Source organism: Phoxinus phoxinus (assembly GCF_949152265.1).
Source record: "Phoxinus phoxinus genome assembly, chromosome: 15".
NCBI classification, from domain to species: domain Eukaryota; kingdom Metazoa; phylum Chordata; class Actinopteri; order Cypriniformes; family Leuciscidae; genus Phoxinus; species Phoxinus phoxinus.
Window position 1 is genome coordinate 32,968,729 of NC_136890.1, and position 14,763 is coordinate 32,983,491.

The 14,763-nt window shown below is 37.7% G+C and overlaps 1 protein-coding gene across 1 annotated transcript in view; it reads right to left on the reverse strand.

Moving 5' to 3' along the window:
- Positions 1 to 7,928: 7,928 nt before the first annotated feature.
- The window catches only part of polb (polymerase (DNA directed), beta), a 7,485-nt gene continuing 650 nt past the window's right edge, over positions 7,929 to 14,763 (reverse strand). Inside the window, exons 2-14 of the mRNA XM_079638909.1 lie at positions 14,711 to 14,763; positions 14,545 to 14,611; positions 14,379 to 14,453; positions 14,159 to 14,217; positions 14,013 to 14,062; positions 13,882 to 13,933; positions 12,924 to 12,978; positions 12,770 to 12,842; positions 12,623 to 12,693; positions 11,742 to 11,828; positions 11,603 to 11,670; positions 10,652 to 10,791; positions 7,929 to 8,527 (exon numbers count right to left, since the gene is read on the reverse strand). The exon at positions 14,711 to 14,763 is cut by the window's right edge and continues 5 nt beyond it. Coding sequence (XP_079495035.1) covers positions 8,433 to 8,527; positions 10,652 to 10,791; positions 11,603 to 11,670; positions 11,742 to 11,828; positions 12,623 to 12,693; positions 12,770 to 12,842; positions 12,924 to 12,978; positions 13,882 to 13,933; positions 14,013 to 14,062; positions 14,159 to 14,217; positions 14,379 to 14,453; positions 14,545 to 14,611; positions 14,711 to 14,763 — 945 coding nt within the window. The 3' untranslated portion in view covers positions 7,929 to 8,432. The remainder of the gene's footprint in view (positions 8,528 to 10,651; positions 10,792 to 11,602; positions 11,671 to 11,741; positions 11,829 to 12,622; positions 12,694 to 12,769; positions 12,843 to 12,923; positions 12,979 to 13,881; positions 13,934 to 14,012; positions 14,063 to 14,158; positions 14,218 to 14,378; positions 14,454 to 14,544; positions 14,612 to 14,710) is intronic.

Here is a 14,763-nt window from a genome sequence, read left to right on the forward strand (position 1 = left end):
ACAGCGACTAGAAGACCTACAGGTTGCACACGTCACATCTACGTGGTTAAGCTCAGTTTGAGCCTGCGCAGTTCGCCTGGCGATCAGGAAGTGAGTGCTTCTAATTGACTTCATTTCTCTCCGTTGAAACCTATGGGGTCGCTGTGTCCAGTTTATATACTGTCTATGATGACTACTGCTGCTGGCGAACAGCGGTCTTTTGAATCGGCTTTGGCCACGACTCTGGAGGACTTGGAGTTAAGTTTTTCTTTGAGAAAAGAGCAAAGAACGGCACTTAAGTCATTCTTAAAACAGGAAGAAGTGTTCACAGTTTTGCTGGACCAGATCTTTGCCGCTCTGACTACGTCACCTTCTTCGTTGCTCTGGTTGGTTGTAGCGCTATCCTATTGCCGCCCCTCGGATTGAGCCATCCCAAAGGTGAGTTGCCGTGTGAGGATACAGCGTAGGTCCAACGTAAAACAAGCCTGAGCGAGAACACTGTGGGTGCACTAATCCAATTGACCGTTCGCAAAAGCCACGCCCCTTAGTTATTATTACCACGCCCGTCAAACAATTGAGAACCAGACACATGGCTGGGTTGAGCTCCATACATTAAGTGATTGGTTTTGGAGTAATGCAGCAGACATATCCTCCAAGGCACGACAGAAAGTATAGACAGAATAGCGCACGGGAGCACATGCACTAAACAGTTTTGTAAAATTATATATCAATCATTTTTATTTGATCATATATCATTTTACAAAACTTTTGCGCATGTGCTCCCGCGCGCGCTATTTCAGTCACAACACTTCAATCAGAGGACGCGCTGAAACCATCAACTCTCGATGCGGTTCTCTTCATTCATAACTCATACTGAGAAGGATATATTTGTGTAAATAGTTGTGCAACTGCGCGAACTTTGTTTTGAAGTTTAATGTTTGAGTTCCATAGGAATTTGTGACTGTGTACCTGTTCAACCACATCAAAGTTGTGTCCTAATTAGTAAGTCCGTGCTTTTTCTTTTTTTTCCCTCTTGTTTGCTGACTGATGAGGGGCCGCAGTGCCGTAGTGAAACGGTGTTTGTACATGTAGCCTATTTTTTTATTATAGTTGCAAGCAATCATAAAATACAGCAAGTTTTAAGCCCGTGCAGACCTTACTGCCATAGGCGCATCGTTGCACTATCTTGCTGAAATGTTTGACGGAGGTCCTTCTCCTTAGTTACAGTTGCTGAGCTAGGATTGGACGAGAACCGTTAGAGGGCGGGGTTTTGCGAACGGTCAATTGTTATGAATGGTGTAGAGCTGACTCAGGCATAGACATGTATAGAAAGGCTCAGGCGCGTCGATAGACATGGGCGTCGGGGGCTACAGCCCCGGATGTTTTTTTTATAGCCCCGGATCTCAAAAAAATTATTTATTGATCTTTTTTTTTATTTTTATTTTTTTTAGAATTTTGTATTTAGGCCTATTTAAAAAAAAAATGAACGGGTCTTTTAATCTATCCTTCGGAATCAATCATGTATTAAAGACGATTAAAATGTGTTCAAGCAGATCAAAGTTACTATGGTTACATGCTTGTATTTAACGTTAGAGTGCGCACAGAGAGAGCCTGAAAGAGCCATCGGTTAACTTACATCTTTAGTGCTTGACTGTCATTGTTGTTTGTGGCTTCTGGTGGTAGCTATTATGGACATTAGACACTTTTTAAAAAGTAAAATAAGGAGTCATGATGAACGATACGAGGCGGATGAGAGGCAAGAGTTATACTGGCGCCATTCCCTCATCATTAAGCTCAGGTCGGTGAAGGCTCTTTAGCAAACCCTGGTCTAACTAGCCCTGTACTCACTGTGGTATTAATGCAGAACATGTATAAAGTACGTGGGACCTTACTATTTCGCCTATAGCTAATCCATTTTGTGAGCCATAGTCCGTTTCTCGTGAAGAATGTAGATGAAGTAGCCTATAACTGATTTGGCGATTGAAACACGATGTGTAAATTAACGTTATTCCCCTCAGATGGATAGCTAGCGAGATATCAGGGGTCGTATTACAGAAAGGAAGAGTCTAAGATAGGATTTTCCCCAATTGGTATTGCCGAAGCAAATACTAAATAACTTTAGGAATCCTATCTTGCTTCATCCTATCTAATTTTAGGTTAAATCCTAACATCAACTTTTCTGTCTGGAACCGATGTCATTTTTCTCATCTCGCGAGCTAAACGGCTTTTAATCGCTGTTTTGCCTCCGTTTTTTTTTTTTATGAAACATACACTGAAAATGGAGAATTAACAACAACTCATTCATTGCTTCATTCATCCTATCATTGAACTTCAAGTCAGATGACTATGGTGCATTCACACCGGACGCGAATAGCGCGTCAGGCGCGAGTGATTTCTATGTTAAGTCAATGCAAAGACGCGTACGCGCGTAAAAAAATCCTGCGGCGCGAATGAGGCGTAGAGCGTCTGGCTCGTTAAGCGCGAATGATTTAGTTAGTGCTATTTGTTCATTCATGCGTTTGACGCGAATTCGCGTCTGCCGCTCTAGTTGAGAAATCTGAACTTCTGCGTCAATTCGTGCCGCGTTAACCAATCAGGAGCCTGCTTGCTGCTGTCATGTGGCGAAGTGACACAGTTTATAATGTTATATTATGTTTGGCCTCAATAAATTATTTTGTAATGCCTGGTGTGGTTCTATGCACAACAAAGCAAATCTTTCACATAAAAACTCGATTTTAATATATGAGAGATAGGCTACTCATTTTGTATTGAATGCTATTTATTCCATATACAGCCTATTATATGAAATATTTTTATTTGAATAGTTTTATATTCATTTTTTAAAATATTATTTAATATTCATGTATTATTTATTTGTGTTTCTGTGAATAGCTGTTACAGTTCTACAAATAAAGCATTCTATATTTTTACCTATCATTTAAAATGCAACAAAAAATGCACCTGAATGCAGGAAATGAAGTGTTTAATGCCCAATGTTTCCTGGGGGAGGTCCCCCAGACCCCCCATTTATATCATTATTGCTTATTATTATGTGCCTATGCTATGAGTAGAAGAGTTACCAAAAGCGGGGGTGGGTGGGTGGTGGGGACTGGGCTAAGCCCCCAATGTATCAAGACCCTAGCAACGCCCCTGGAAAGGCTAGATGGCTTACCGGCGCTGAGAGCCAATGGGACCCGACGACGTCACACGGCGGCCATCTTAGGACAGGTCCGCTCGTCCAGTTATAACATTAAAGTCTATTGTGCATGTAGTGCTGAAATAACTATATTTTGCTAAATTTTCAACCGATTTTCAAACGGCTTGGTGTGTCATAAACGTCAGGGATGCGGCTATTTAACTGCATACTGCATACATTCAAAACGTGAAGCTACAATTTAAACATCGGCATCAGCACAAATCATAGCCACGTTAATAAGGTTTGTAATAAACCAAACCGTTTGTAAATCCGTCTAGAATTCAGCAAGTTACGAGCATTTGTCACTCACCTTCCGTCCACAGCAGCAGGGAGCAGCAGCGCAGTCTCCTGACCTAAGATGGCCGCCAAGTGACGACACAGCTGACTCCGCCTTGAGCCATCTAGCCTTTATACATGTCTATGGACTCAGGTTCCAGAGCTGACTCGGGCGCGGCGGCCATCTTGTCTGAAGACACAGGCACAACAGGCATGACGTGAACAGTCTCTGGCTCGGCAGGACTGACGTGAAGCTCAGGCTGAGGGGATACTGTGGGTTTGCGGGGCTCCTCATCCACAAAGCCCACAGTAAATGCTGAGCCGCTCAACAAAAGAGCAAAGTCCATATACTGCACAAGAGTGCAGTGAGGGGTATTGGCAGGCATGAGGTGGTAAATGGATTCATCAAGTCCATGGCAAAACATGTCCTTTAAAACACTCACCAAAATCCACCCCATGGCAAAGCTTACAGAACTCCCTCACGTAATCCTCAATCTGGCGGTTTCCAGCTCAAGCTCAACCAGCTTGCCTCCAGCAGAATGATGGGAGAAACACACACAAATTAGCTTCGGTTAAACAGGCGTATAATAATTTGGGTAAATGTGTTGCTAGATTTATGCCTATTTTTTTCACATCTTCACGGACACAACAATGATTTCCCTCATGTGTTATTACTTATTATTTTTCCTTGGATTTGCAAAAATGAAAACTGCTGCATCTGTTTAGATTAGAGAATCAAAGTGTGTGTGTGTGTTGTTCACACGCTACATAATGGCCAAGCATGCGCCCTTAAAATAGCATATGACTAACGCGCCACTGACTTTAGACTCGGTTTTTCCTGGTCAGTGGCGGAATTGTTTTCTGAAACTGCAAAATATCACCAGGGAACGTTTGCGCCGGAACACTCTCCTCTTTTCACTAAACCTACAGTTTATACAAACATTATGGTCATTGACCAGTGGTTGATGTCTCAAACATAATAATAGCGCTTTGAATAATACGATCGCATTATGATTAATTAAATAAATAGAACCGAATGTCAGGGCTTTACTGAGTCATATGTAGGCTAAACGTAGTATGAATATTGAAACCAGTAAATTCATCTGAAACTCATGCACATGTGTTGCAATTGCAATCTTAGTTCAAATGGAACATTGTGTATTATTATGTACAACTGTATACATCATTTAAATAAGCATGATGTATTGTCTAATGCCCAATAGCGTACACAATATCAAAATATAGATCTGTAAAAGCAGGCTGTGTAGTTGGCATGGAGATAAGACGTCGGAGCACAAAAATGTGATTTCTCCTGTCCAACAATGACCAGATATCGTCAAAAGCATCAGCGATATCAAGAGGATTTAGCATTTCTAATCTTTACAGTCATCATTTGTTGAAATAGGATTTATCTTATAGAATATGAGAATATGCACTGAAATCTCATCGGTTTTTACTTTCATTTTCTGTATTGTCCTAGTGAATAATTGACTGGATCTTTTTACTTTTTCACCAGCATAACTCTCGCTCAAAGTTTGCACATTACCTGTGTGATATCCACTGACTTCAGGATACTCAACAAAGCTTTGATTATGTTGATAAATTTGACAAATATCAACAAATTACAGTATAATAAATATGATACTTTAGGGTTTATAGGTTTAATACATTTGTGGAAACCGTGATACAATCTTTCAGGATTCTTTTATGAATGGAGATGAATGGAGAATGAAAGAACAGCATTTATTTTCCTTTTTAACATTATTAGGCCGGGAGCCATTACCATTTATGAAGCTGCAGTACCTTAATATTCACAATTACATAATTCCGTCAGAGGTGGACAGTAACAAAGTACATTTACTTGAGTACTGCACTTAAGTACACTTTTTGAGTATCTGTACTTTACTTGAGTATAATTGGAAACTTTTACTTTAACTTCACTACATTTGAAAGACAAATATCATACTTTTTACTCCACTACATTTCTGTCAAGGTCCTTGAGTAGAAAGTACGTCAGGGATGATTTGGGTTGCATTTTTGGAAATAAAAGTCTGGTTGACGTCAGAACTCATGTGATGTTGGTTTCTGACGTCAACCGATTTTCAACTAGGCCTACAACGTCTGTCCAACGTTGGAGATTAACGCCAATCTGACATTGGATTCTGACATCAACATGATTTTAATTTTCAACGTTGGGTTTGGTTTTCTAAATGCAAATTTTGTCATTGTTTTGGAGCACACTAGCTTATAGATAACAGTAAGGCTAACATATTCATACTAAAAGCCAAAAAACTGGGAACAGCCATTTGGGTGTCCGAAACCATTGTGGACGTTATTGAGTACACTTATTCAATCCCACTACAGGAACTGTGTTCTAGAAATAAATGTGATATTGATATGAGGATTGGCAGGCAGAGATTCAGAGGCATAAGATACTGTAAGTATTACATAAAACAATGCATTGACATTTACTTTTATACTTAAGTACTTTTAAAAACGAGTACTTCTGTACTTTTACTTAAGTTAAAATCTGTCTTTACAACTTTTACTTGTAACGGAGTAATATTTGACCAGTAGTGTCTGTACTTTTACTCAAGTAAGGAAGTTGTGTACTTTGTCCACCCCTCAATTCCGTCAAAAGCTTTTCCCAAAAAGGGAGTTTTTGGGTCGCTGAGACCAAACGGGGCTGAGTTGGGGGCGGTCATTATCAACTTGTGATGGCCCAAGGTATAAGATAATAGGAAATAATAGTGAAAAAAAGGTAGCAAAAAACATCCTGAGGAGTGGACCTGGCTCCCGGCCTATGTAAATGTCTTTATTGTCACAAATTCATTGCATCCTTCATGAATTAAACTATTAATTTATTTCAAAGCATTTACTGACCCCACAATTTGTATATATATATTATATTTATATATTGTATATGTATATATATATATATATATATATATATATATATATATTTGTACATGTATATGTATATAAAAAAAGGAAAATTATATTCATATATATTTAATAGAATTTTCCTTATATAGGTATTTATGTGGTGATTATATGATGATTCAGTCAGTGTCTGTAATGCTTCAGCTGTGTTTGACCAAAACTATTATATGCTAATTGTGTAACTGACTCCACCTTACATCACAACTCAACCTCTCACCTCTCATTTGACAATATTTCTAAATTTGGATTGTCCTGCAACATTATTAATACTGAATCATATCTTTTCTGAATCATATAATACCGAAAATCAAGCCAAAGCATGTGGGACACTTGTTAAGAACATGTTTATATATATATATATTGCATAAATAAATGCAGCAGACATGTGAAGCAGCAACATCATCCGAACAAATGTGAAATAAACGAATATTGCAGTTTTACATTCGTTAAATTAAAAGTTAAATTCGTTTCTGTGTAAAGACACATATTATATGAAGGTTTTAAAGTGAAACTAAAACCAAACCTAATTGTGTGAATTGTAGAACAAGATTTTTAATGCTCAAATTAAAATGTTTAATTGTAAAATATGTAAAAATGTTTAAAAATAAGGTGGTAAATTATTATTTAATTCAATGTGTATGCAAATATATATATTTTTCCACTTATGTACATATTATACCTGAAATGTGTACTTTGATGCTTCCTCTTTTTTTTCTTTTTTTTTCTTTCCTTTTCTTTTCTTTTCTTTTCTCTTGTCTTGTATTAATTAATACCTGTGGAAAAAGTGACGCTCATTTGATTGATAATGATGTATAAAGGGCTTAATAAGCAGAGGCTTCAGCCTACACCTTTTTCGGTTATTATGTATAGCTTTATTTTTTATGAGTGATTATCTGTGAGGACCGAAATAAAATCTTATGTTATGTTATGTTAAAATAAGTGAATTACAGCTTCTCACACACCCATGTGATCTGACAAACGTCTCAGAGCGTCTGCACTTTAAACCAGCTTCAAAGTTCAAATTTACAGACTGGTGAGTTATGACAAAGTACATTTTGTGTTATATTTATGACTCAGTCTTTGATTCTTTCAACGCCAAATAGAAAGTAATGTAATTCTTTCAAACTCATGATTCCAAATACAATAGACATTAATGGACAGAGAAAATACGAATTGACCTAAAACTTTAAAAAGTCGAAATTTTCACAAAAATGTTGTGGCATTTGAGTGTGTAATTACAGTATGAGAGTGCATTTTACCACCCCTTTAACACTATTGTATAGTGTTTTATGCATTTTCTTTTTATTTGGGCCACCGTGGTTGTCAAGGAACGTTTAGTTTATCGTTGTAATTTGTAAAAATGTATATATATTACCGGTATATTAAAAAAAGCCCTCACTATCAGTCAGTGTCATGGCACAATAACTTAAACTGAAACCAAAACCAATTATTCAGAAAATAAGCCAGATCAGATTTTAACTTGTCAAAAGCAAGGTGTGTAATGTGCATCACAAAAGAGCCACTACACGTCATGCATGAGCCAGATGTGTGGGAATTTTAATGCAAAACCCAAATTTCCTCACAATCTTTCATGTCATAATATGGTAGACTATTATCCTGATAAAAAATATCCCGATAACATCACAACGGTTCGTTTTCGGACTTTAAATAACACAACCACAGACAATCATCATTCATATATTTCCAGCTTGCTTTCTTTCATACCAGTGTAAAGTATGTTGAAATAAAGACGTGTTTTTGAGAGGATGACAATCTGATAGCGATCATCACAGCATTAATGTCATTTCTCAATTCACTCAAACTAATTTCTGACCTGGATTTAAAACAATATACATAAAAAAAAAAAGCACCATCGACTACTGTGAAGTAGCGGACTTGTGACCTTCAAACTTTAAACACACACACCTTTCCCTAAATGTCTCTTCGTCTATTAAAATACACTAGTAGAATAGTTGAACATCACACACACACACACACACACAGTTTTTGAGTTTGCAGTTTTGTCTCTCTCATAGTTTCACTCGCTGCGTTCCTTTGGTTCCTTGTACTTCCACTGGATGTAGTCAAAGATGTCCTTCTCACTGTCCACCAGCAGAGGCTCTCCAGCCACACCTGTGGGAAACAGAGGTCATGTGACTTCAGGTACAACAGATATAGGGCCCTATTTTAACGATCTGAAACGCAAGTGGCAAAGCGCAAGTATCTTTGTGGGCGGATCCCGGGTCCGACTCTTGCGACTCTTGCGCCCGACGCAAATCTAAAATGTGTTGGTCTGAAGTCGCTTCATTATTCATAGGTGTGGTTTCTTTGGGCGTAACGTGAAATAAACCAATCAGAGCGTCCTCTCACATTCCCTTTAAGAGCCGGCACACTTGTTCCACGGCGGATTGCTATTATAACGGCGGATTGCTATTATAACGGCGGATCGCTATTATAACGGCGGATTGCTATTATAACGGCGGATTGCTATTATAACGGCGGATCGCTATTATAACGGCGGATTGCTATTATAACGGCGGATCGCTATTATAACGGCGGATTGCTATTATAACGGCGGATTGCTATTATAACGGCGGATCGCTATTATAACGGCGGATCGCTATTATAACGGCGGATTGCTATTATAACGGCGGATTGCTATTATAACGGCGGATCGCTATTATAACGGCGGATCGCTATTATAACGGCGGATTGCTATTATAACGGCGGATCGCTATTATAACGGCGGATCGCTATTATAACGGCGGATTGCTATTATAACGGCGGATCGCTATTATAACGGCGGATCGCTATTATAACGGCGGATTGCTATTATAACGGCGGATTGCTATTATAACGGCGGATTGCTATTATAACGGCGGATCGCTATTATAACGGCGGATTGCTATTATAACGGCGGATCGCTATTATAACGGCGGATTGCTATTATAACGGCGGATCGCTATTATAACGGCGGATTGCTATTATAACGGCGGATCGCTATTATAACGGCGGATCGCTATTATAACGGCGGATCGCTATTATAACGGCGGATTGCTATTATAACGGCGGATTGCTATTATAACGGCGGATCGCTATTATAACGGCGGATCGCTATTATAACGGCGGATCGCTATTATAACGGCGGATTGCTATTATAACGGCGGATTGCTATTATAACGGCGGATTGCTATTATAACGGCGGATTGCTATTATAACGGCGGATCGCTATTATAACGGCGGATCGCTATTATAACGGCGGATCGCTATTATAACGGCGGATTGCTATTATAACGGCGGATTGCTATTATAACGGCGGATTGCTATTATAACGGCGGATCGCTATTATAACGGCGGATCGCTATTATAACGGCGGATTGCTATTATAACGGCGGATTGCTATTATAACGGCGGATTGCTATTATAACGGCGGATCGCTATTATAACGGCGGATCGCTATTATAACGGCGGATTGCTATTATAACGGCGGGTTTGCCAGCGCACGCCAGGAGCGGTTCACAGCCGAGGAGACCGACGTTCTCGTCAGGGCCGTAAAAAACAGAGAAGTGACATTGGGGATGATGGAGAAACACACACAAATTAGCTTCGGTTAAACAGGCGTATAATAATTTGGGTAAATGTGTAATCTAGATTAGATGGATCTTTTTCACATCTTCATGGACACAACAATGATTTCCCTCGTGTTTTAATATTTTTCCTTGTAATAATGTATGATTTGCAAAAATGAAAACTGCTGCGTCTGTTTATATAATGAAAGTGTATGTGCGTTAACACACTACATAATGGCCAAGCACGCGCCCTTAAAATAGCATATGACTAACGTGCAACGCTAGACTTTAGACTGGGTTTTTCCTGGTCAGTGGCGGAATTGCTTTCTAAAACTGCACAATATCACCAGGGAACGTTTGCGCCGGATCACGCTCCTCTTTTCGCCGAACCGTCCCCGCGAGCTCAAGTTCATTCCCTAATTTACCGACGTGCGTCTGTGGAGGGAAAAGTCCGCTGTGCGCGGGTGCAGAATAGGAATGATACATGCGTCGTGTACAAAGTCAATTGCGCTGGGTGCAAGATACGGCCCATAATCTCCATCATAAAGAACGAGTCTCCAGATGAACAAAGTAAAGCAGCAGCAAGTAAACCAGACTTTTGGATGGACAGAAACTCAAAAGGTGCGTCCCAAATCGCGTACTTGTGCACTATCTTCTCCGCTGTGCTGTGTGAGTGTGTTTCTCTCACCAGTGACGCCCACTGGACGGATGGTGTACTCGTTGAGCGTGAAGCCCTTCTCCAGCGCGTGAGTCCTCATGTTCTTGTTGAATATGTCACTGCCGGTGAAGTACAGCACACCGCAGAAATACTGATCTTTAGGAATGAGCCTGCAGAACCAGAGAGAGAAGACATCAGGAATGCACTGGAGAAACTCAAATATGAGATTTGTGTAACGTCATTCTATGATAAAACTGGACGGTTTTTCTCTACAGATGCCAGGAAAGATTGTGCATTCTAGAATTTAGTTTTATAATATGAGATATTCGATTTTAGATTAATCATGTGTATAATAAAAATGTTGGTAAATTTAATTTTTTTGTCTATTTTAAATTGTTGGTCTATTTAGTAATGATTCAGCTTTTTACTATTAAGAACCTACTATTAGGTTCTGTTTTTAAGAACCTGTAGTAATGCTGAAACGTCAAAAAATAAATAAATAAAATAAAAATGTTAATTGTACATAATGTAAATTTTTTATATTCCATGAAGTCTTTGAATTAAACTGCATGCAAAATATTTATAAAATAATTAGCAAAATCCCAACATCCCATAAAACAGCTGTTAAGAAGATGACAAGAGCAGGGTTATTATTGTTAAATTAAAGTAAATAAAGTAAAATTTGTTATTTTAAATAAAATCCCTTACTAGTTGCAAAGGAACATTTCTCATTTTTATTTAGTTTAACTTGAAGTATTACAATAACTCAAAATAATTAATAAAAACCTATTTAGACATTAAAAATTAATTAAAAAAACACAACAGAATCACTAAAATGTTAACTATAAATAAAATATAAAATATAAAAATGACAGCTAATTCAAAATACTGATAAAAACTATAATAGTATATCATCATTAATACTAAACAGAGTGAACTGGGTCTAACAGTCACAGATGTAAGCAGATTCTCAGTATGAACCTGATGTCAATACGGCGGTGAAAAGACTCTTCCTCATCCTCGTCTTCTCTCTGCAGCTGACACACACCCTGAGGAAATAACATATTATTTATCATTCGTTTATTATTTAAGAGACACAGTGAGGCAGACAGAGACTCACCATGAACTTGGTGTCTCCTTTAGACAGCGTGTCGGTGATGAAGCCGACGGACTCCAGATGCTCCACGACGGCATGAAGAAGCTTCGGCTGAAACACAGAATACCAGCAGGAGTTACGAGAGGAAAAACCCTTCATGCATTAAAGTGGGAGTGTAATGCCCCTTTCACAAGATGTAAAATAAGTCTCTGATGTCCCCAGAGTGTGTGTGTGAAGTTTTAGCTCAAAATACCCCACAGATATTTTTATATAGCATGTTAAAATTGTCACTTTTTGAGGGTGAGCAAAAACACACCGTTTTGTGTATGTCCCTTTAAATGCAAATGAGCTGCTGCTCCCGGCACAGGGGGCGGAGCTTCAAGAGCTCGTGTCCTTTTACCTCACACACACACACGCACACACACACATGCACTTAAAATTTCAAAAACGTTTAGCCTTTTTATGTTTTAACCGGAGTCAGACAATGATGGAGAGACTCAATAAGAAGAGACAACATGTAGAAGCAACAGGACATTTCTGAATGATTAGTTGATGAATTTATGAAGATAATGTGGAGTTATCTTCTAGTCATTGATTAGCATATTCTGTCTTGATAATCTATAAATCGTGTTCTGGAGGCGGGGTTTATGTAAATTCTAGGATTGGTGATGTCACTAACCCGGGAGGAATGTGGTGTAGTTCCTACCAGCCGTTTGTTGTAGTCCTTAAAAAACTATTTCTTTAAAGCAAATATCTCCCTTTGCTCTGAACTTTGAGCGTTGTAACTTTGCAGATGTTGTTTATGATCAAACAGCAACATTACACACTAACTACAGTTAGAAAAGTGAAATCATAATCAACCACCCCTTTAAATATTCCTAAAGTCTTCAAAACGGTGTGTGTACCTGTTTGTCAGACTGAGAGGTGAAGTCCGGATGGGTCAGCAGAATATCAATATCCCCACTCGACTCGGCTCCTGAACATTCACAAGCACAGTTACGGCACAGTCAGATGATAACTGATGTCAGTGTGTGGATGAGAAGGAGGATCACCTCTTCTGTAGCTGCCGCAGATCGTGCCGATGTACTCGGGGTCCACCAGGTCCAGTTCTTTGAGGATCAGACTCTGCACACATCAGTTAATAACATCAATACAGTGAGATTTACAGATGTGCATCAGTGACACTCATCCAGAAGAAAGCCAAACCTCCATCTGTTGCATTTCTGCACGCGGGATTCTCTTCTCAAACTCATCAAAGTACCTTGAAGAGATGACGAGAGGAACACACACACAAATAACATCAATAAACTACAGAATACATTCATGAGAAATACATATAATCCACAAATCAAGTATTTTTCCTCTAGATGAGAGGTTTTCAAACTGGGGTGCGGATAGCGCTAGTCCATGGAAATGTAAAAAAAAAAAAAAAAAAAAAAAAAAAAAATATATATATATATATATATATATAGATCTAAATAAATTGATTACAATATAAAGGAATAAAATAAATAATTTGATTGAAATTAAAAATGAATTTCATAATAATCATAATATAGTAATCATAATAATCATTTATAACATTAATCTATCAGTCATAATTATTAATAATTATACAAATAATTATATAATTTTTTTGATTAAAAAGTCAAAATTATGATAAATTAGCTCATAATTATAAAATAAACAGTCAAAATTCTGAGGTTAAAAAGTCAAATTATGATATATTAGCTCATAATTATGAAATAAACAGTTAGAATTATGATATAAAATAACATCATTATTACATAAAGTCAAGTATGAGAGAAGTCAAAATTATGATATATGAACTCATAATTATGAAGTAAAAAGTCTAAATTCTGAGGTTAAAAAGTCAAATTATGATATATTAGCTCATAATTATGAAATAAACAGTAAAAAATTATGATATAAAAAATCATAACTATTACATAGTCAATTATGAGATAAAAAGGGAAAAATTGTGGAAAAATTAACTCATGATCATAAAATAAAAAGTCAAAACTATGAGATTAAAGTCAAAATTGTGATATATTAACTCATAATAATGAAATTAACAGTCAAAATTATTAGATAAAAGTCAAAAATATAATATATTAACATATATTATGATCACATTTTCTATAAGGTTAAAATCGAGACTTACTTTAAGCCGATCTGCTGATGGTGGTTGAGTTTGTGTTCGATCTTCTTCAGATCTAAAACATCAGATGAGAATTAAAACAAGCATGAGATGATAAATGAACACAGTTCTGCAAATGAGCGACGTATACAAACCTTCCAGGTTCTTGACGCCCTCGTCAAAAAACTTCCTGGCCGCAGCAGGACTAAAAACACAGAGAATGAGTGTGAACTGAGTTTTACACAACACACTAATGTTATTATTACTGACTGTACACTTCAAATCAAGAGCGTCGTCGTACCCGATGCCAGTCACTCTGGTCAAGAAGTTGATGGAGGAGCTTGTGTCGTCATTACGAATCTACAGAACAAGAGCGTGTCACAATCTATACAGAACCATATATATATATATATAAATATATATATATTCAATGATACCAAAACTCTCTATCTGACAGTGATTTGTTTCTTAAACAGGCCCAAAGATTAAATAATCTATAAAAACATGCACTTCTCCAATACCTTTTCCAGCTTACGCAGTTTTCCTGTTGTTAAAAACTCATCGATTTTCTCAGCTATCTTTGCACCAACTCCATCCTGAGAGGAAAAAAAGAGAGCAATTTTTCATAAAAATCAAATGTGTTATCACTTTTCAGGACACTAATGCTAGTAAAAACAGAGTCTGTACCAGTTTCTTTGCTTCTGTTCCATTTTTGATCTTCTGTGGATATTTGGAGATCACAGACGCCGCTTTTCTGAACACAAAACACCAGTCAGGGGATACATATAGGTTACATGTGTCATATGTCTAGTTATAATATTATATCTTACATTATTAGACACAACTATCTTACCTGTAAGCATTGTATTTATGGATGGCTCTGTTGACATTTCTCTCATAATTGGC